At 40.3% G+C, this 24,258-nt stretch overlaps 1 protein-coding gene across 1 annotated transcript in view; it reads left to right on the top strand.

The window, feature by feature from the left end:
• Positions 1 to 11,614, top strand: part of acot7 (acyl-CoA thioesterase 7) — a 60,103-nt gene extending 48,489 nt beyond the window's left edge. The window contains exon 9 of the mRNA XM_073470726.1: positions 11,119 to 11,614. Within this exon, the coding sequence (XP_073326827.1) occupies positions 11,119 to 11,214 (96 nt within the window). The 3' untranslated portion in view covers positions 11,215 to 11,614. The remainder of the gene's footprint in view (positions 1 to 11,118) is intronic.
• The last annotated feature ends 12,644 nt before the right edge of the window (positions 11,615 to 24,258 follow it).

Below are 24,258 nucleotides of genomic sequence, written 5' to 3'. Positions count from 1 at the left end.
GGAGGTCTGTGAGTGAGAGTTGGCCTTGCGTGTGTCAATGTGCACGTGCTTGAACAGATCACTGAGCACAAATGTGTTTATTTATATGAGCGAGAGAAGGAGGACGAGGCTCAATCAGGGCTATTTCTGGCTTTATAACTATTTACTGAGGTCTTAAACGTGGGATGAGCGAGGTGGTGCCCATTCAGACTCATATGGATGGCAGTAAACCTATTCATAGATGTCAGTCCCTTGGTGTGTATGAAGGAGATGCATCACATCCAGGAAATAAGATTTAACACGTCAATCCAATTAACACCTGAATTTCCCCTAACAATGGAGACGGGACTGTGAGGGATGGAAATGGAACGATGACGTTAATTAGCCTAGTAAGCCAGACAGTACAGAGTTGAGCCAAGCGTGACAAACATTTGACCTCCCTATCCTTCTATCTTTATCTTACCTTGGGCAGCTGCCACCATTTATTGTTCTAAACAGTCCTATCGAACTGTATTTAATACATGTGCTTGTTGTGATATTGTTCCAAATTTGAAAAGTTGAAAAGACAAAACATTTAAAAAAATTCATTGTAATTAGTTGTGGGCATGATTGATCGATGTAGCAAGGCTGACATTCTGTCAAAAATACAATAAATAGGAACAAGTACAATAAAATATTCATTTTACTGTTTCTTTGACAACCAGAGAACAAAAGATTCCTGTCCTGTTCCTGATGTTTCTTATGTCTAGATTAATTTACCACCTTGTACGGCTTTTTGAAGCTGCAAATCAAGGCTCAAGTTGTATATCTTTACTCGTCAAATAGCTATTTATTGGTACGATTTAGTACAATCTGGTGGTGTGGCTGTGGACTGTGACCAGCTGAACACCCCTCTCGTCACTCTCCCCTATGGTGGGATTTTCTAGAGATTGGCTAGTCTGTTCTGGGCTTCTGTAGAATCATGGCGTCCTCTGTGGAAGAGGACCTGCTCCCTCCGCAGTTATAAAAGATAACGCAAACACAACCGTTCTTAGTTTCAGATGATTATACACTAATGAAAACACAATTGTGAATATATGTTCTATTTCTAACCCTAAATCCTTCACACAGGACTTTTAAAGGAATGCACCAACTTTTTAGGTTTTGGTTTCTGTAATGTACCTGTTTAGTCATGTCCCTGCTTTTGATGCTTTGCCCTTTTGAAAAAAAAAAGTTTGACATTTGGGAAATAGGCTTATTTGCTTCTTGCCAAGAGTTAGATGAGAAGATTGATATCACTCTGGCGTGTGTATGCTAAATAGGGTTAGGCGAAGTCCTGGGTTTGTGAAACTGGGCAGCTTCAAAAAGAAAATAATAAATGGGACATGGAAATGTAGTGCATTTATCCTCAACAACGACTTCATGCTTCTTGCTGCAGCCAGTAGCTGATTAGCTTGGCAAAAAGACTGAAAATGGAGAAACAGCCAGCAAATTAGCAAGCTTTAGAGTCGACCTTTATTATGTTTTAATACGGCTCTTTCAAGTCTTTTCGCTAAGCTAGGCTAGCTGGCTGCTTGCTTTAGCTTCATATTTACCATACAGACATAGAGCGGTATCGTATCTCCTCATCTTACTGTCAGCAAAAAAGTAAAACTTGTTTCATACAACTTATGTGGTATGGTTTTCTAAAAACAAATCTGCCCCTTCCTGCTCCCTCGTCCTCCTTAGCCAAAAGATTTCCCTGTTTTTCTATTATTATATTCTGTAGGACTTTATTCTTTGCCTAGCCATGGTTCCAGTGAGGAGCTTATTCAACATGTGCCTCATAGTGCACTGTGACTTTGAGTTCTTCATAAAGACCATCTGTAATTTTGGAAATCACATTAAAAATGACTCAGTAAGTCACTTTGGTGAACAGGATTTGCCACTGTAAGTGGCTAACATGTTCAGTGACACCCAGCTCCACGTCTTCATATCTACCTTGAGTGAAGCTTCTCCTTGGTAACCAACTTAATGGAAGCTCAGATGTGGACTCATTTTCTCACTCTGAGGCTGAAAGTGTTCTTTGGTTTGGCATTTCTCCAAAATCTGCAGCACACGCGTCATGTATGTATATGCTCCTTTATATACATAAAGCTCACACGAACCATCTGTTCAACTGAAAGATAAAACACCCCCATGTCAAAGCTCCCGAATGAAATTTACATGACATTGTGGCAGATTTTGCTCCACTTGTGTTCTATAAATAGCCTGATCGAAGGGACAGCTTCTGCTATTTTCGACTGCAGGTGCTTTCCCCCTCATTCTCTCATCCTCGCTTTCTCTTGTGCGAGCCCGCTGTGTTTTACTATTTTTAGATCTTCCTGTTTTAGCTCAGCAGGGGGTTAGGGACTCTGCGTTGGGGGTTGTAGATGGGCTGTCACTAGCGTTAGTGTACTGTGGGTAATGCTGAAGTAGGGAAAGAGGACAGCAGGAGCAGAGGGGAGGATATCGGGGGGATGCCTCGCCTCTCTGCAGCAGTACCCTTGAAAAGTACTGAAATAATGTATGTGCACACTGGGATGGCATGGGAATAATCGAAAAGGCCTGGAAGCACCGTTGAGCAGCGTATGTCTCTGTTGTGTTTCTGATGGTTTTGATGGGTTAGCAGTCGCCCGAAGGTTAGAAAAACTGGCTTGTTACCAGAAGGTCAGCACTTTGAATCCTCGGCCAGTGCCCAGTCTGTGCTGAATACCAGCTGGTGGTAGAAGGATTCGGTTGTACACTTGGCAGAGACCGAGTGGTGGATGTGTGTTACAATATGAATGAAAAGGTGGTTGTTGCTTACAACTGTGTTCACATTCAGCAATCATTCAAACATACGTTAGGTTTGGTCCTTCTCACATCTCGCTTTCTCTTTATTCCTCATCATGTTTAGTTCTTTGTTTCATGGCATCTCTCCTCCTTCATCCCCTTCTCTTCATCTTTCCCTCCTTCCTTCTGCCTCCCTCCTCGCTGGCAGAGACTCAGCTGGCCTCCCGTGACACAAAAACAAGCCCGGTTGTCATGGCAACCTCCCGTAGTCCACATGAAGTGATGCACGTTTATTTTTAGATGCCTCCCATTCAAGACAATCAGCAACGGGTTAACGGGTACACTGGTGCCAGAGTTGCAGATATTTCTGATGCGGTGGTTATCCGAGGCACAGCACAGAGCACATCATACCGATGTTTGTTCTCATCGCGTCTCAGTCCGTGCACCTGTAAATGATGGCTTATTATGAATTTTGTGACATTTTATGAATGTTTTTCACTATATCTCACTCATAAATATGCATAGAAGCCTGTACGATTTTCTAAACACACAGCCCAAACTAAATTACAGCCAGGTCTCTGTCTGTTTTGTGAAGAAACACAACATCGTAATACATTTGTGAGTGTCAATAAAACACATTCATACGTACGACTGACGAAACAGGAGAAATGTTGTAAACATTTTTGGTGTATTCTGTCTCTTCCAGTTCCGGTTTTTAATTTTCTACATCTCCTACAGTGACCCTCAGCAGTGCCAGAGAAGGAGCAGGAAAGTGTCACTTTTAATTAAAAGTGGGCCGACAGGCACGCAAACAGAGCCGGCTAGCACTGCTGCTCATTTATAACACAAAGTTCATACAAGTAGGAGTGCTACTGATTTTCTTCTTTATTGCTTTGAAGCCTTGAAGCAAAACATAGCTATAGCTCACTGAAAGCCATTTCTGTCTCGCCTGTCTTAAAAGTTGTGTTTCAGCCCTTCACATTATTTAATGCTCTAAATTACTGTCAAACATTTCTGAAAGTATGCAAAGGTAATGTGTATATTGTCCACTGAGATTTTTCAGGTGAGGACTGTGGTCCATTTATTTTTGATAATTGCTTGAAGGATGCAAAGTAGTCCATTTAAAATTATTTCACTGTGCTCAAAGTCACCTGGTCGTGGATGGTGTCAGAATAATTTGAAACATTCACAGCAGGAATATTTTGCTTTGATTTAATGCTTTGTATTCCTTTATACCTACATAATGTTCTCAGAAAAAACAAAAAAAAAACAAACCCAGAATACATAATAACTACCTTGAAGCTGTATATATCAGGTTGTCACATATGCAACTCTGCAGGTTCTGAAACTGTGAGGAAGGCCAGATTATTAAAGAATTTGGGAAAATTGCTTTACAGGCTGAAACAACAAAAAGAGAACACCGGCAGCATTAAATATTAATCGTGACTTAACATACAGGTTCATGGGCAGCATGGATCCTTTCATCATTCAGCAAAAGCCAGCACAGAGAATTTTTTATGTCTACAAAGGATTCTCAGGATTGTCTAAAATGTCGTCCTTTGTGTGCGAGTCTCTCTCTCTCTTTGTTACACACTAACATGTAGGTTAGTGTCCAGGCTCATACCAGTCCAGATGGCTATTATTTGTCTTGAGCCAGTTACGTTTGTCTTAGTGCTACTTTTGAGACACTGGCGTTTGGCAGCGCCACTGAAGCCCCTTGCACTCTGTTGTAACAGCTTGTGCCAACACAAAGGAACCCCTCTGGCATTTTGCTGGCATCATCCGAGCAGTCCCTTTTACAAGCCCTGTCCCTGTTCCAGGTTTGCACCATTTGGTTTGTCACACTCCATTCAACTGTGGCCCTAATGGAAGACCAGCTTACCAGGTGAAACAGCTGTTTTTCTTGGCTATCCGAACCCATCAGCCAACGCTCTTAGGTCTGACTTTGTTTTGGTTCCCAGTTGACGAAATTCAAATTGATAATTTCATACTTTCCAGTGCCATGTATTGCTTGAGGATTGCTTGATCTTAATTACTCATCTGTTTCAACCTTTTAAACATGCAAACATTAAAACAATTAAATACAGATATAATGAAATTAGAAATACAGTTAGATTTAGAATTTCTCAGGAAGAAGACAAGAAGCAGATTGAATTTACAACACGTTGCTGTTGCACAACCTGTTTATCTTTTTCAGGTAATGCAAAGACAGAGTGCAGCATCTACATTTTTAGGGTCATAGGTCAGATAATTGGCAATGATTTTTAAGTTATGAATATCACCTGAAAAACACATACTGTACTAATGACAACATAACCGCTGTTCTACCTTTAACGCGTTTTGCTAGGTTGTCAAAAAAATTTAATGCTTTTTATCTCCGTTTCATAGTGAGCGTAGTTACTGCGGTTGGCCTTTGTTGGGCAGCTAACAGTAGTTGCAACTTTATAATGGCAATCCAAATAATGTTTATAGATAGGGTTTATAAAGCATTTCATTGTTTGGTAACAGCGAAATAACTATTAACTAAAGTTTAATTAACTATAAATGTATTAATGATGGTTACAGCATTTAGTTTAAAGCACAGTTGTACCTGAGTACAGCCTCACAAAGCTGTTATCATGACTGTAGACTGTAGTCTTGTTCAAAGAGAAGCCATTGTGTTTTACACAATGAGGGGCCTGTATTAACTTTTGCACATACAATCACTACAGTCATGCAAAATATTGTACATACACAGTGCAGATTCAATGTAATTCATTATCCACTACTGCGTCCAATGCCAGGATTAACTAGATGTAAACTATTACTAAATTACAAAATACTAGAGAAACATTAACACAATAATCTAAGTCATTATGAGTTTGAAGTTGCTAAGGGACCATTGAACCACACTGCAAACTGCCCTCATAGTACAGTATGCTTCAGGTAAGATTTATGAACCAAAACATTTTGACATGTCATTTTCAGAAGTTAATGCAGAATGTTCTTGTCGCCTGAAATGTAGAAAGTGGTGGGATTGGAGACAATTGAAGACACTATTAAACAAGCATGACTTCTTTTTGCGAGGTTGATTCTGCATTGGAGAGTCACCCGTTGTAGTTGATGATCCTGCATAATCATAGTTATTATACCAGAACCACTGTGGGAATACTAATTACATGGGGACACCAAAAGGACATTTTGAGCCTAGCGTTGAATCGTCTCATTGAGTTATGCAAATGTGATCTGCATATGAGCCCCCACACATAATGCGTGCACACGTGTAGCCTGGCAGGAATGCATACAAAGTCTAAGCAGGAAAGTAACGTGCACACATTGACTTACTTATGGACAAAGAAGTAGAAGCAGGACTTTGTAGATGTGATAGCTTCACTTGGACCATCATGTCCTACTATTACTGTAAAAAGAGTAAAAAAAAAGCCATTCTTAAATGTATTTAATTTACTTATATTTTTCTTAAGCTTAAGACGTTGTACAGAGGGTCTGAATCACTTTATGATGCAAGTCAAATCAGATAGTGAGCATTTTCATTGGTTTTATGTGGCCAGGTGATATAAGACTGATATCATATTAACTATATACTTGGAAACCAGTTCATTGGACTGAAAAAGCAACGCCAAAACCACAGAATGTAAGACAAATGGCACATCAATCAACTGCTACTAACTAGTACTAACTCCAGCATACCGATCGTCAATGATTACACTAACAGTCTCACATCCTTCTCCGGCCCAAATAATCTTTCCTTTGCTTTGAAACTTTAGAGACCCCTATCTCATATTGTTATTAAAAGTCATTCTTCATTAGCAGTAGTCAGGTGTACAGTTCCTTTTAATTGGCACGTTCATTAAACCATTTCAAGCTGAGGCTCACCATGGTTTTAAAAGTGTAATTAAATAATGGTTAGTACCTCAGGGGCCTGAGTGGGAGAGAGAGGGGGGAGGGAGGGAGAACCAGAGGAATATGAGGGGTTTGAGTGTTAGAAATAATGACAACAAAAAGGTGCAACCAGCCTGAAGACATTGTTAATAAACATACCAAAAAGGTCCAAATGGCTGCATTTGACTACCATCTGGGGCCAGATGCACAAAACTCTGTGCACATAATGAGAGAAATATGCTTACGCATTCTTTTTGTTTCTATGAAGCTGTGCTTACGCTTGATTCTGTTTTATAAACACTGATCACAAGCTTCATTTCCACTCCCACAATTATCTATAAACAGAAGTAGAAAGAACCTTAAACATCACTTTACATGATTGATTCACCACTCATTAGACTGAATAGACTGAAAACTGAAAACTGACTCAAAGGGGAAAGAAATTGATTAGGTGAGCTTAAATACTTTTTGTGTGGAAATTGTGTGGATGTGTTGTGGTTATAAAACGGCATTTTGTGTACAGTAAAAGCTGTACGCATGGTTAATGTGAATACACATCATGGCCCCTGGACTAAGCACAGTACAGTTTGTACCAACCTATAGCTAATAACAGCTGTCTCCAGAACATTATGTTGACTTCTTATGATGTTATACAGTGACACCTCGTATCAAAAAGCCGTTCGTCTTTGTCAACTGTAGAGAGACAGACATTTTTCCCTTTCACTGTTTCTCCCGTTTACATTTACACACATTCCTGGTTTATTTTGCTGTCGTCGCACGGCTGCAGTTTGTCTGAACTATTTTTGTGCTTGTAATGAAGTCATTTCAGACCAGTGTTTTGTTAAATGATGGATGATTGGTACGCCCAGTAGCTGTATTAAAGTAGGGTGATTAATAAACCTCCGTTTGGTGTCAGGATCCAGAATCGCCTTGTCAGGTCTTGTTTTAATAACACGGTAATGGTGAGCTCACTGTGCATTGTGCTATTTGCAGTCCAGCTGGAAATGGTAACTATACCTTTCTACTACACTGCATGAATAGATGGAGGCTGTTTATTGTAATAGAGAATAATCAAGGCCTTGTTTCTGTCTGGCCACAGGTTGGTGACCACTTCAAAAGATAATACTTGCTTTCTTTGCAATGATAAAGTAGTACAATCATGATGGCTTGTTACAATATACAGCAACTTCACTTAAAGGGGGATTCCACATTACCCACAATGAATCTTGGCCACTGAGTGAGGCAGTTTATCAGATAACATGCTGCTTCTTCTGGAGCCACAAAAGGCTTTATACTTCTTTATACTTTATACTTCTTTATACTTCTTTTTCCACATATGCAAAAGACCTGTAAACACACTTTAATTTGTAAAATTGGTGGAGTTGCCCTTTAAGTATTTCACTTAAATATGTGATGTTAGTATATTTGACAGAGCAACACTTGTTTTGTATGTATAAATGATTGGCAACCAGCAACACAAAGTTAAAAACTGATATTCCTCATGCTATTTAAAAGGCCTCTACAGACATTATACTGTTTGTTATTTGCTTTTATATTCATGAATTTGTCGGTTTGTAACTTTCTTACACCAAATCAAGATTTCAGATCTCCTGGTCATGTACACGTTTAGAGTTTACTGAGTGAATTCACTTTTTGAAAAGTAGATTGTATGAGCAGCGATTCAGCTTAAAATGTTTGGAAATACAGTGGTGCAACTTGGTCTCTTTTTCTTCTTTATTTTTTTTTTAAAAGTCAATGAACTGGAATTATCGATTACTTTCAGTTGAATGGCAAAAGCAAAATTGACTGAGCAGTATGTTGACTGTTATATAACAGGCATGCAACAAACACACCAATATTACAGCTGTATGCTCTTGGACCTGCTCTACAGAGAATGTACTCCCACCGGTGTTCGCTTTGTAGCTTAGTGTCACTATTTTAATTTTCTCATCACGTTTGAGTCATGACCCCTGGGCTTGTCCCTGGCATGATGTTTTGTCATATCTCTTACCACCCTGCTCACTCCATAAACTTAAGACGCCATCTGTCAGCTTTGCTCTCACAGTGCTGCTGAGTGGCAGGTGCTCCTGAATCTGCCAACCACCTGCTGTTTGGACAACAAATATTCACCATCTGAACATGTCACGAACACTGTATTTTATACACCAAACATATACAGCATGCATGCATGCTCACATACAACACCCTCCCCTGCTCCCTTAAAGCAGCATGCAGATGAGGGAGTGGGAGAGCAGAGCAGCACAATAAAACAAGTGTTGACACTGTCACTGGTGGTGGTATTGTTGTTTAAGTCACGAGGTTGCCAGGCAGTCTAATTAAACTGTGCAGGCTAGCAAGTGCTTCCTCCCACGAATCAGCAGCCAAACTGAGCTAAGTGAAGGAAAAAAGAGAAGATGTGTTCTTCACAGGCTTGAACGTGCTGCTCCAAATAAAAACAGACGTGGTAAAGTGATACATAGCAGCTGCAAATCCAGGGCTTACCAGAACTCCTGGGTGTGATACCAATATTTTTTTTACATGCTAAAACCAATTGAGACTATAACACCCTGTTATGGAAATAGATGAGGGTGCTCCAGCACAGTACAATGGTACAGCTGAAAAAGTTCAACAGGGGGGCTGTGAATATCCATTTGCATGTGCTGCAAATTAGTGAGTGATGACTCAGTTGTTGTTTAAGAGACAATTTGAATTAGATGAAAGTCCAGCCTAAAATCATCTTCTAAGCATCCACATGTCGTCAATGCAACATTATGTAACTTTTTTTTTTTTTTTACCTTACAATGACTGCTTTGAAAGTTTTAAAGACATACTGTAACATTGTAATTATGTAACCGGTTTTGTTTGTAGTTAGCACCTACATTACGTCTGACAGACGGTTACAGACCTGGGATTTTTTATGACAGTGGTGTCGCACTCAGACACTGTGTGGGGCACAAATCGCACCAAATGCCTATTTCTACATAATGATGCTTTAATGTCCTGCAAATGTCTTACAAATCACCTCATGTGGTTTCCTTCAACTTTTACAACTCCCAACTTAGGGTTGAGTGGTACAATGACTTCTTAAAATGTATCCATATATTTTCAAATGAGAGAGATAAAGTTTGATGTCTCGCTACGTAACTAGTTTCTTCAGTAAAGGCATGCCAGTTTGCATCTCTCCTCTCTCACATTCTCCATGCACCCCTTACTCGAAACTTCACCATGACAACTTGTAGTTGAAATAATCTCATGTAGCAGTGTAGTGATGACTACTAAGCAGTCATTGGTCATAAGGTGTTGAAGGGGCGTCATGGCTGGTTTGATCCCATCGTAAGATGGTCTCTAGTGTCTGTCATGGTTTGGGGTTTTATTTTGTGATTTCCTGTTTTATGTTGAAAGTTTATCCTCATGTGTCATGTTTTACTTTGCACTTCCTGTCTTTGTCTGTTTTCTCACCCTTTCTCTGTATACGCCTGTGTTCCACTAGTTAATCATTCCTGCGTATTTAAGCCTCCCCTCACTCTTTGTTGGTTTTTGGTTTGCATTAGTTTAGTTTTTTGCTTGTGGATTACTCTTGTTACTCTTTACTTTTGTTTTTTTGCCTGCCTTTTGTTTTGGATTATTGGATTTGGGACCTGGACATAAGCTATTATCAAAGCTTGCTTTTAGTTTTGACCCACCTGCCTCAGAGTCCTGCATTTTGGTGTTTTGTAGCTGTATATTTTCAAACAGGAAAGAAAAGCCTGTCTTTATCTACATTTTTTTTTTTATCAGTCTGTTTAAATAAAAGTGCTTACAACTGAACATTTAACCCACCAAGATACATTTTGCATCGCCATTTCAAAAAAGTTGTGACCCTGTGTAAAACATTACTGAAACAGAATGTGATAAATTGCGTCTCCTTTTTGAATTGAAAACGGCATAAAGACAATATTTTCAATGTTTTACCTCATTAACATAATTGATTTTTGTAAATATATGCTCATTTTAAGTTTGATGCCATCAACATGTTTCAAACAAGTTGGGACAGTTGGTAACAGGTGATAGTACTATGATTGGGTATGAAAGGGGCATCCTCGAAAGGCTCAGGTGTTTACAAGCAAGGATGGGGTGGGGTTCACTATGTGAAACACTTGATTTTATAGAAGATATTACACATGGGCTTGAGAGCACTTTGTAAAACGGCTGTCGGTAAACCCAGATTATTTGAAAATGATTGGGTTCTGTTTTTATTTAAGTTCTACACAGCTTCTCAACTTTGTTGTGCTGTATCCTTATACTATGCACATACTGTGTCTTTCCAAGTTTCAACCATTCATCAAGAAGATGAATGGCAATTACAATGGCACAGACTGGTAAATTAGATCAGAGCTTCAAGCCCACGGTTCATATAATAACAGCGGGGGAAACATCCCGCTGCACAGTGCGTGTAAATGATGAATGTGTCTGAAAACAAATCTTTTGTCTTTTTTCTGCTTTCTTCAGATCGACGGAGAGGAGGAGCAGAGACGTTTCGAGGAGGGTAACGCACGTTACCTGCACAATAAAGCAAAGAGACTGGCAGAAAAGCAGCAGCAGTGATGCCGCTGCTCACTGGAGTTAAACGCCTGCAACAGCAGTATATCAACCCCACAACACACATACAGTATGAAGGGAATAAAAACCCTCTCTCCCGTTCTGTAACTGTAGCATCCTGTTAAACCTTAATCTGTGGTTATATTTTCTTTCCTGTACTATGCACCAAAGTGTCCACATATAGCTGTATATGTATGTAAAAGTATATTTTTATTGATGTATGAAGACTATTCATGATCACTGTGCAAAGTGACGGTCTGACTGTACGTAGAAGACAGAGTAATATTTTATCTGAAGAAGATTTTTAAGTATGAAGACCTCATGATCGGTGCAAAGTGATAGTCTGAGCGCAGGGAAAATGATGAATAAGAGAGTGAATAATAATTAATTAAAGATCCAAGTGTGAGTCTGGCGCTCTCGCCTCGTGTCCTTGCTAGTTTTGATGATGATGATGTCATTGTCTTGGGCATGCCTTGGCAGAGAGGGCACACGCTATCTATCTTTTCAGCACTGTGTCTTTCACAGAGAAATCAGGGGAGCTCGGGGGCTTTGACTCAGCTCGCATCTCTCCCACGCCCGCCCTCCCCCTTCTCCCTCTCTCCCTCTCTCTCTCTCTCCTCCTTCTCTGCCTGTCTGTCACACTTTGACTCTAGCGTTGGCTCTGCCTCACCACGATCTCCTTTCCCTCTTCCCTCTTACCGTCATGTCTTCATCCGTCTCCATTCTCTCGCAATGTCACTTTCTTCCTCCTCTCATTCACTCCATTTGTCCCCCTGTCTCCCCCAGCCTTCTCTCCGTCTCACTCCCTTTGTCCCCAGATGAGATTTTAGGACTCACAGGAACCAGAACTGGAAAGAAATGCCTCTGTATGGGCATCTTTCTCTTTACATATCGCCTGGGTTTTTGCATGTGTGCACAAAGGAAGATCAGAAAGATGAATTGAGGTCAGCAGCAGCCAGTGAGAAATCAATATCCATATGGCCATGCTAGGACTGAAAAGGCTGTGATTATTAACCGCCCATAAAAACTCCTGTTCAAATATTTAGCAGGATCGGTTTTTCATTTGAGTATTGAGAGCACTCTAAGGCTCACGTCTGATTTGTCAGGAGGAGTAGGTAGGCTTCAATCCTGTGCAACAGATGGCAAGGAATAATTTGAGATCAAAACCAAAGTGAAATGAAAAGATTAAAGCCCAGTAAGCGAGCTTTGTGAAGAACAGAGAGCCACACGGGTCTAAACCTCTGCAAAATGGATTTTTGTTTGGACCTTTGCTCCTCATCGTGCTGCTTTCTTGCCCAGACAGAAACTGATTTGTCATTGGATCTTGAAGGTTACTGTTTTTTTTTTCCCGTCTGTCCCTCTAGTACGTGTGCTTTTCATTTCTCCCATGAAAATAAAGTTAGGCTCAAGCTGCACCGGGGGGATATATCTATTTTTAACCCCAGTGAAGTCAAGGCATCTTGTGGGAGAAGGAGAGCACGGGGAGGAGGGAAAACACAATACAGGGAGACAAGATCCATCTTAGATGCTGAGACAAGACTTCTGGGGAAAATGAGCTTATTGAAAAACGTCTGTCTAATGTACAATGTACAACTGTCCCTGCTCTGAAAACATTCAAGAACAATGTCATTCCTCATCATTCACGACAATGTTCATTACTGTCCATGGCCATTTCAGCTGGTAGCAGCTGGCTCAATATGTAGAGACACAATATGGTAACCATGGTTACTTATGTGGAAGAACAGATTTGAAATGGAAGAGATGCCATTATCAGAAATAGATGTTTCTCTTCCAGGTAGCAACAAAAGTCTGCTGTAAATCGTATTATTCATGTCTCACGTGTAAATAATCTTTGTACCTCCCATGAACTGCAGTGTGCATTCAATACACTTAAGACAATGGCACCAGAGGAAGCTGCACGTCAAACTGCTTTTTCCCATCAGAGAATAATGAAATGAAGGCAAAAAAGCTGATCACAAATTTCCTCTCATGTCTCCGCATCTAAATTAGGAGACTATCCTCCTTCTCACTGCTATATCCCAGTGTTGAGAGACTGACAAGGCTACTTATGATGAATGATCCTCTCGTGCAGGAGAAAAACCGTTAAGGATTCTGAAGGAAGGATAAATGATAAAGAGAGGCGGTGTTGAGAAAAATCTCGGCTCTCATTACCAAATGACCCGCTTTGCATTTCCTCCTCATCTCCATCGTCAGTCATTTGCTGACAGCGGGGGCTTCTCTTCCACACATGAGACGAGACACAGAAACCTGAACCGTGTTCCACATCATACTTCAAGGTCACCCGTGAAAATATGTCTGCCAATATTTGTAGGAGGCTTCTGTTATGTGTGTTGGCAGAAGTTGCAGATGCTCAAAGACATCGTCCGTGCACAGAAAACAGTGCGTTTCAATGTTTTCTTTTTTTGTAAACGTTTTATTTGTGCTTCCTGGAACACCTTCACAGAGCGGAGATACAAGTCCTACATTCGGCCCTCCTCTGTTATCTGGGCTGGGAGCCAGCAGGGCTTTCCTTGCGGAGTAGGTGATGGGCCGTACTTTGTCTGGCCTGGAACCTCCCTTTCTTTCAGCCACAGGGGACCTCACTGGGAGTACTACTAAATTGGGCTACCTCTGTCTGCAAGGCACACAAACTCGGCGGCGATGCTGAGGGGACTTGGGAAAAGTAGATTGTAAGAGAGCAGACATGAGCAGGACTTTCAATACAGTGTTAAGCTTTAAAGGGCTGCTGTGTGTGTGTGATGTGGTGTGTGATTGTGGAGCTGACGGTGAGAGTGGGGGCAGCCCGGTGCCAGCGGAGCCAGTGGGCGGGAATGCCTTCTGTTGCTTTTTACTTCCAGGTCACCTAGCATCAAACAGGAGAGGCTAGGCATGGACAGTCTGATTCTTTTAACAAACTCTCCTGCCATGTCCGGTTCTAATGATGGACTTATTTGAGTCTAAAGTACAAAAATAAAGCCCCCCCCCATCACCTGTCTTCATCCATACACTATCACAGCCAAGAAAGAACCTCTCCTCATTTTGTTACACAAGCGTCATCAAAAATTATTTCAGCTATTAGCAGAAATATATTGGATTTGTTCGCTGCAAGCCATTCATTAAGCATAGCATGTAAATGGATTGCTAATTCATGCACCCTCGGTCCACCTCGGTCCTGACTCACCCTGACGACTTAATAATGAAGATCTGAGAGTCTCAGAGATAAAGGTACGTCGAGCAGGGCTCCTGCAGGGTCACGTGCACTCAAATGCAACACCGCTGTTCACTGGGATAATGACTCGGACACGTTCGTAAATCAAATTGCGTCATTCGCTTCAGAGTTGCTTAAAAAAATGTGAATCTGACATCACGGAGGGAAACTTGGTATTCCTCACCCTCTCAACCTTTTCTGTCCTTTGTTCTCTCTCTCTGACACACACCTTGTGGCTGCACACACAATCAGCGTCCGTTCTTTCATCTTGTTTTCATCCTCTCAGTTTGTGTGGCATCAAAAGGGTCGTCTCCTCAGCTTTGAATTTTTAAAAAAATCCTTAAAAAAAATGAGGGTTGTCTCTCAAAGTATCAAACTGAGCCCTTCTGAAATAAAACATTAAGGCCATGCATTGCAGCAGTGTTCATAACTGTTGTAATTCATTGAATCAGCTGAAAATTAGTTATCTACATGATTTATCTCTGAAAATGGTTGTTTGTAGGATTTAGTGGCATCTAGAGCCCCCTAATTTCTGTCATTGTGTCGTTTTATAACCTGGGTCATGTTTGCACATCCACCATTTCCAATTACAGCGGGCGCAGTGACATCATTAGTCATCACAGCTTTAAAATAAAGTCCAACAAATCAAGCAACATGACTGCTCAGACAAAGTGGAGTTTTAAAAAACTCCAGTTTATCCAACTTATTTAAACCACTTATTTTAAAGTTAAAGCAGCAGTGTGATGAAACTGTCCATCGCTCACAACACTGCAGTATTGAAGGTAAGGGCAGGTGCTCCAAGTTGAACCAGGAAGTGTTACGGAAAATATAACAGCATTTGCAGGAAACTTAAAAGAATAAGTTCACCTAACAATGAAAATTCAGTCATTATCTACTCACCCTCAAGTTGATGTAAAGTTAGGGGAAGTTTCGTAGTCCACAAAACATTTCTGGAACAGCTGGATGGAGACTAGATGGGGACTTTTTTAAATATGTAAAAAACAAACAACTGAAAAAAACACAACATTGCTCCATACAGCTCTTCCGAGTCTCTGGAAGCCCTGAGTCCAAAATTGATTTAAAAAGATGTTGTTTACATCCTTTTTAAAGCTGAAATCTTCACTGTAGCTGCTAAGCTACTATCTGAAGTGGGTGCTGAAGCTTTCAGGATGGAAATTGCATCTTTTCCAATCAATTAGGAATCTTGTGGCTTCCAGAGACTTGAATTATGTTTTTTTTTCCCAGTTGTTTTTAATGTTTTGAAACAAGTCCCCATCTACTTCAGCTGTTTTGTTCAGCTGCAGGAGAATGCTGCAACACTGTTTTGCTGTGAAGCTCCAGAAATGTTTTGTGGACTGCAAAACTTTTCCCAACTTTCCGTCAGCATGAGGGATGTGCAGATAATGACTAAATTTTCATTTTAGGTTGAACTCATCCTTTAATGTTCTCCTTTGTTTTCACAGTATGACATTTCTTTCACTCAGTTTTAGCTTTCCAGCAACACTAACTTACATTTTTCTCACAGAAATGATTAGTTTAGAACACATGATCAAACTTTGGACTTATTGAAAACCAGTCTCAGTGTTTCTGTGTTTGTGGTAAATCTCATCAATAAAATTAACAAAAGAGAATTAGGTAGCAAGAGATGCAACACTTCTGAAGATCTTATAACCTTTGAAAGGTTGAATGATATAATTCCACTTTTGATGGACATATAAAGCCACCGAGACCTTGTCATCTGGTGTTTATGTTTTTCCTCTGAGGAGGCAAGAATCTTTTTGCAAATCCAGCAAATCTTACCTTTAAATGTGCAAACAAGACAAATCTCCAGCATATATTTAGACAGAATGTGTTGCTCCTTTTGCTGTCCCATTATGTGATGTGAATAATGAGAGGAATGCAAACCTTGAGGCTGCAGCAGTGTAGCTTTAGGTTAAGTATTAACTGTATCAGCTGTGAGGCTCAGGGAACATTTCTTACCTTGCCTCAGCACCTGGAGCAGCTTTTCTTTGTAAGGCACTTCAGCTCTAACAGCCTGGCTGTGTACTGCAGGGGCAGCTCCCAGGTGTGTGTATTAATGAATGGAAAGCAGAGCATGCGCTGCTCATAAGACCGTCCACAGAATAAGATTAAAATAATCCTTATAATAGTGGCAACCCCCCCCCCCCAAAAAAAAAAAAAAAAAACAAGGCACAAGGGACCTCTGTGTTTCTCTCCTCTCATGTAGGCCCTATTAGTTTTCTCACTGGGTACAATCTAAGCCCTGAGGGAGGAAAGCCGCTCTTACAGAATCATCCAGGGAAGGAGCCTTACATAACAAGTCGTATAATGTCAATGAAAAAGGGCCCATTTAAAGGAGCATGAATAACATGAGAAAATAACGTGCCTTAATGCGATTGATACTTATGCAGAAGTCCTATTAATAAAAAAATGTTTGGATTATAAAGATTTTGCGCAATTTGGACACTTACAGCCAGCTGCAATAGGCTGTTAGAGCCACCTTAATGAAGTCAGGTTGTAATCATTTAAATTAGACCTTTAATGAAAGATTATGCTTCGTGTTCATTCAGGAGCTGCAGGGATAACATGTTTTTTTATTCAGTGATAAATGTGCAACATGCAGGAGCAGTTCTCGCTGTGAACAAAAAAAAAAAAGAAAGAAAAAAAGCCGACCTCTTCTCCATGAATTATTTCTTATTGCGGTTCACTCCCACGGCCACGGAGCGTCTGACCCGCGAGCGCGCCTGTGCTATCGGGAGCGCGCGCCAATCATGCCTCATCCGTCGCTCGCGTCGCCAGTGTCGGAGGAGAGAAGAAGAAATCCATCCTTTCGATAGAAATACGCGCTCTTTCAGCGCTCCTGCTGTCGTGCGACCGCTTCCTTCGTGGTGAACAAGCTCAGATTTTCTTTAAAAAAAATTCAAACTCGATGATTTGTCTTTTTTTTCAAATCCCTCTCGTCAATGAGTCAAAGAGGACAAGAAGACACGGGAGTACAGCTGTGGTGATGTGGTGTTCAGGGGCTCATCCTTCATCTCGCAGGTCATTCCTTTAACTTGCTCAGTTTGGGGATGTAAACGCTGGGAAGACACGTTCACGGACCTGAGCTGATGTGACTCAATGAGAGTGTTTTCATCCCCTCCCCCGGAACAATGAGCCCGCTAGGAGCCTAAAACGTGCCGTGAAAGGTAAGATTGAGCCTCACACCAACCGCATGTAATGATCTCACTCTCGCCGATGATTAGCTCATTTTGATAACAACAAAACAAACAAACAACAACAACAACAACGACGACTAGTCTTCGTCCAAACAGGTGGTGTCCTGTGGCACGAGCAGCTCAGCTGATGGAAGAGAAAAGGCAGGTATTTGAATTAAAATGAGACATTCCTGTGGAGCCACCGTGCAAATGTGACCTATTTTGAGGAGTATAATCAAAATGCGTGCAAGACAAACGCGGAAGAGGAAGTGGCCTAATTGAAAGATTGAATTACAGATGTTACACACTGTAGGCTCTGTTATACATCGATTTAACTGAGCGAGGAGCGTCTCCTACATAACATCTGTGTGCAGGATAAAGAATGGTAATCACACAGAGCTGCTAGGTGTGGGATTACTAGAAATAACCAAGATCAGACACTGACCTAATACTCTGTTTGTGATAGATAGAAAAACGCACCAGTAATTGGAACACATCACCCATGATAGTGTAGTTACTTATGTTGATTATAGGCACACACACACACACAAGAGGCACATGCACGCTGATTGCAGCCAATTTCTGCAACGTGCTGAGCACAGTTTCAGCAAAGCTTCACACCTCCACTTTTGTTTAAAGTCAATGCAACTTTTTGTGTTCCTTTATATCAAGATGCAAGAGATAATCTAAGCTTATTATTTGTAATATCAGGATGCTTAAAAGAAAAGAAATATAAGTTTGGGACACCAGCCATTACAATACAGTGTTGGTGCACATGACCAGCCATAACTGATATTATTCACTTCCAGTCAATCAGCTGATTGGCTCAGAGAGAGGGTGAAGTCATCATTTTAGTTAATTTATACAGTTAAATACAAGCAGTGCTTGTTCAAAACATGCTGTTCTGCATGTATTATCTGGTACTGTAAGAGGTGTACAGATCCAGTCTGAAACCTCCTGAACTGCGTACGGACTCATCGGGCCGCCCCAAACATGTTTGATATTCATTTACATCAATACTGTCCCGAGCCTCACCACAACAACCAATGAGAGAGGCATCCTGCAGCAGCTGACAGTCCAAAACACTCTGAGGCTAACATTATCTAGTATACAACTGTTAAAATGTAAGCATTTCTCCACTTGGACTTAAACGCTCTGCTTTTTTTTTTTTTTTACCTCACTGCAACACGTTACTAGAGTAAAGTTGTTGCACCACACTAATCTCCATTTTGTTTTGTAGCCCTTGAATAGAAAACTTGTGTGGACCTAAAAAAAAAAAATCAATATTCCAGCACACACAAGGATGCGATTGACACTATTGTTACATACTACTAATACATTAAAAACAACAGTGAGCAAATTACGCATTTCGTATGTTGCTTCGTCATATACTCACAATGAAGCAACATAGGAAACACCAGTTTTTTAATAGAAAACCTGTGTTGACCACCTCTCCCCACTGATCCAGACTTGTTTGACCTTTTTGTTTTGTTTTTTCTCTCTGCAGTGCGTTACAACAGCAAGTTGTTGGAAAGCTAATCTCAATTTTGTTTACGTCTACTTCCCCATGAGATCATGTGATAGGAACCATGCATGAGCCCCGCTACAGAGCCATGAAACCAGAGTGTTTAGTGTTCATTCAAAACGTATTAATATCGAACATGTCACTTCACAAGTGTGAAGTAGAGATATGCAAATTCCTTGCGTAATTGTTCCATAGTGCGTGTCTTACTTGTGCACCAGTAACAACAGCAGCTCATGTTAATGACAAAACTCAGAGGATGAGCAGGCAGTTGATCTTGGCATTCTTTCAAGACCATTTATCACATTTCCCATTAGAGAAGTCACAGTATAAATAGATGATAGAGTGGATCAAGCAGTCACAGGTCAGAGAGTGGCCGTGCAAACCAATGATCACATTTACTGCTCAGAGAAAATGCTGTAGCCTGCATGTGACAGTTGCTGCTACACCACAAAGACTCAGCACAGATCTCAGTGTTTCGCAGGGCATATGTGACATTTTGTTTGTCACACGTTTTGCTCTGTCATTTTGTGACCGCGTTAGCCCGTCTTCACACTATTCTATTTTTTGCTCACACACAGCACATTGACCGGCTTCTGCCATCCCTCAGACAGCATTGATTGGTAATGTTGCATTTATGACAATGAGATGAATATTAATTAAGATTGTAATCATTTAAGGATGCTTTAAGTCAGCCAGTTTGGATTTAATGATATTTTTTTTTTGATAGTATTATTTGTACCACCTGAACTCACCTACATTTCCTGCTTGTTTCTGAGACAAACCTTCTGCCATATGGTGCCCAGTGATCCAGCTACAGTCATAGCTGGAGGTAGCTTAACATAAACAGGAAGAGAGCCTCTAGGGTTACATTTGTGATGGAAAATTCAACTCCTTACTCATGTGACATGTCGCACAGCTAAGAGAAGTGCTCACAGTGTGCCTGGGGAACATCAAATAGCATGCTGGATTCTGGCTTGTGACCTTTTAATACCTTGTTGTACCTTATTAGTGGATTTGTGGCATCCTATTGACACTGATTTCACCCGTGTGGCTGGTAATCTGAAGTATTTGCTGCAGCTCAAATGCAGGAAGGGAATTATAGAAATGACAGTAGAAGTGACGATCAGTTCTGGGAGCTCACTTATTTTCTAATGACTGCACACAGTATTTAAGAAATTATGTGAAACTTGGCTGCAGTAGTATTTTGTAAATGCATCTTCACAGGTTCAGCAAAATAATAGGCACTCTCTGTGTCAAATGCAAGTGAAGTAGTCTAAACTTACTTAGCTTTTCAATAGTCTAGTGAATTACAACCCGTTTGGAAGTTGCTCTAATTAGTTGTGGGTTTTCGATGTTTTACCTCTTGAAGCAAATAAACATTGAGGATGTCTCGATAACGACAGACTCCATTTTACTGCCCTGTGAAAGCCAATTAGAGCTGCAGTATTTGAATTCCTTTTTGTGGTTATGGCTCCTTCAATGATTAAAGCACCTCAGTGCATAATACGATTGATATCATTTGATGGGTATTTAATCAGTGGTACGAAATCCAATGCTGTAATATATATTAAATGCTGCACCAGAGTGATTGAATCAGCGATTGCAGCCTTATGGCAGCTCTGCTCATAAGAGGCTCTCTGACATCATAGTCTAATCCAACCTGATTTATTAATGACTGATTAACGCTTCTGTGACCTTTCTAATGTAAAATAATGGGCAAATGTTTGAAAATGTGTTCATACTGGTGCCAATATGCTACATGAGTTTCAAAATGGATACTTGAAAACAATACTTTTCTTGATACCTTAATTTACAGCCCATTTATCTTTTTCAAAAGTCTGTGATTCAAAAATGAGTAATAAAAAAAAGACTTAACTGACTAATATTCTTTGCTTTTTCTGTTTTTGCTGGTTCCACTGGTGGAAAATAACTAAGTTTACTCAAGGACTGCACAGGTTTTGTGTTTTGAGGTATTTGAGTATTTCCATTTCATGACACTACTTCTACTCCACTACAAATCAGAGTTCAGATATTGTACTTTTTCTCCCCCGCAATTACTTGACAGCTATATTTACACCAGCTATTTTACATACTAATTAAGAACTTTTAAAAACGTGATGAATAAAAGAAAGCTCAAACTACCCAACAATATATGAATTATAAAAAATGAACTGCTTAGTTGTTTACGTAATTTCATGCTGAACATTTTATGGTTCCAACTTCTCAAATGTGACAATTTGCTGCTTTTCTCGTTGTTTGTTTTGAGGTTTGGACTCTTTGTTGGACAAAACAATACATTTGAAGGTGTCACTTTGTTTAATTGGGACTAATAAAGAATAAATGAGCTGATCAAGAAAATAACTATCAGATTATTCCATAACAAAAATAATGCAGCCCAGTATGAAATAATTAAAGGTGACATGTATGAGATTTTGAACATTACAGCTGCTACAGCTATTTGCTGTGTAAAGATAGAGTGAAGTAACGGTGTCCTGAGCAAAGAGAGAATCAAGTCACACTACCTCCGTGTGTGTGTGTAATCTGAGTTTCTCTGTTCTTTATTTTGACAGCTGGACGGCTCATGTGCGCATGTTAGTGATTCTGGAGAAAGTTAGTTGATTGTTAAGCCTCATTACCAGCTCGTCACAAAAGTTAGTATTTGATGACCTTGGAATGGGACGCAACAATCATTTAACTTTCTCCAGAATCGCTTATTGCACATTTAACCAGCAGAACTTTCACTCGTAACAGTATGTTTACAGTGTGGTAGGAGTACTTTTAGTACTTTCTCTGGTACTAGGGAGACTGTTCACACAATACTCAAACCGTATTGAGTTTCATTGGTGACCTTTTTGGTGTATTGATCAGGGAGGTTGCCTGGCATTCAATAATTTACTGGTTTGATGTAGAATCTGCGGAAGGAGGAAACAGATTCAGGAGAGAAAATGTCTCAGCTTACCTCTCTCTACAGGAAGGTCAGAGGTCAAGGTCACATGAGCACCTTTGGAGCTTATTATTTTCTGATGACTGGAGCTGATAGTGTTACACTGGCTTGGTTTAGCGACTTCAGGGGAGCAGAGCTGACACGGGCTTGAATCTCGGCCCTCTGTTTGGAGCTGCCAGCTCACTCTGCCTTCCTGCTGTGCATTAGTGAAATGCTGTGATTAAACGGAAGGGGCATTTGCTCACAACATGTTTTTGTTGTTGTTGCAGTCCTTGAGTACGAGTGCCTGTGCACATTTGCTGTCTGGTGTCATATTCTGTAAGTGGATACTGGATGATCATTACACAGAATATGAAATGTAAGTTGTCGTCTCTAATAAACAGTCAGGAATGTCATCCTACTCAAATAAAACTGCGTCCAAGACAATGTTTAATTCATAGCTGAAATTATAACAGTTTTTGCAAACTGAACTTTGGCTCTGAGTAAAATGGCAATTAGGACATAAAACTCTGAGAAAATGGATTCAAGCAGCTTTTATTTTTCCAGCAAGCAACAGATTAATGTTTTTACTCATTCACTAAAGCTTGAAAGACCAGACAGGCCGTTAATAAGCTGTAGCTGAAGTATTCCTCTTTTAATGAGGCTGGTTTGGGCGGTAGTTGGGCAAATTAACCTCCTACACTGCATCTCAGCATTAACCTAATTGTTGAAAAAAGCTATTGTAGTTATTTGATTCAATGCCAACTGTAGATAACTACAAAGACTAGCAAAATAATGAGGTTGAAGTTGTTAATTATATATACAACATATTATATTGAATGCAGATGATAGGGAATTGACCAACTTCAGAAACAGCCTAAGATATGAATGTAAATTGGTGCTGAACATATTTTTGGGACTGAGGACCTTACAGACTGAACTCTGAAGTCCTCACTTGTCCATTCACACATTTATAATAAGAGTGCAAAGTGAAGTAATCACACTGTACCTCAGTTGGAGGGAAATGTGTTGTTTCCCGTTTTCGATTTTGTTTGATTCGGGCTGTGTCAACTCTGCTCAGCGAGGTCACCTAATGATCATGCCATTACTGTGAAGCAGCTGACTCAAGAGAAGCTGGGGAAATGTAGGGAAATTTAATGTGCCATTATCCTGTAATCACCACATTGGGATACGTTTGGAGATACATGGACTTGATTTAAGATACCACATGGAGGATTGCTAGTAGAACAGCACAGCAGGGCCAGGTTAATGGTTTAGCATGATTTGACCACTATTTCACTATAAGTTTAATTAACTTCAACTGATTACATTAACTCTAACTTTTATTTGGATAATTCTTGAGGAAACACGTAGTTAATATGATCCAAATGTGATGTCCTTTCTTTGCTGAATGTTTCCTTCTAAGACTGAGGCAGTTGCTATGCAACATACACAATAAGAGATCCAGTCTGGTTCCAGTACAGTGGAGCAGAGCGCCTTCTGTGATAGTGGTTTACCAATGGCTCGTCTTATGAAAGGGTGATAATAACATGTCAGTTATTGGTGACGCAATAAGCCCTCTGGCTGTCATGTAAATGAAAAACAGTCCTAAACTAACTGATTTTGACTGTGGTGGGAAGGTTTTATTACCCCCGCCAACGTGTCTGTATGTTGGTTGGTTGGTTTGTCAGCAGGATCACACAAAAACTACTGAGCATATTTCCACGAAACTTAGGTGGATGATGGGTCTCGGCCCTGAATATCGTGATAGGGTGTTTTTTGACATTTTTGTTCATTTGTAATAATGCATGGATCTTGACGGAAAAATAAATCAGCCATGTTTAATTTGCTGGTATCTTTGATCGTTAGTACAATCTGATGCAGATCCAAATAAATATCTGAATCTAGTGAATTTAAATCTGTTGATTAGGCTTGATTGAATTAATGGAGACTATTGGGCCTTGGTGGAGGTATGCACTCAACTGAGTGCCATTCTAGTTTTGGTTAAAAAGTTGAGCAGGTTGCAGTGCTGGCTGCTTTATAAGGTTTGTGATACTCTGCTGTGCTTCCTCCTTTGGGTATAGAGCCCAGCGTGAACACACAGAGGGAGGAACGACAGAGGTAACAGGAATCTTGATATATCTTAATTAAGCATTGGCCCATTTCGGGCTTTGTATTTGCATTTTGAATGGAAGCA

This window comes from Pagrus major, chromosome 7, assembly GCF_040436345.1.
Source record: "Pagrus major chromosome 7, Pma_NU_1.0".
Taxonomy (NCBI): domain Eukaryota; kingdom Metazoa; phylum Chordata; class Actinopteri; order Spariformes; family Sparidae; genus Pagrus; species Pagrus major.
Note: the sequence above shows the minus strand (reverse complement) of the source record. Positions and strands in the feature narration are given on the sequence as shown.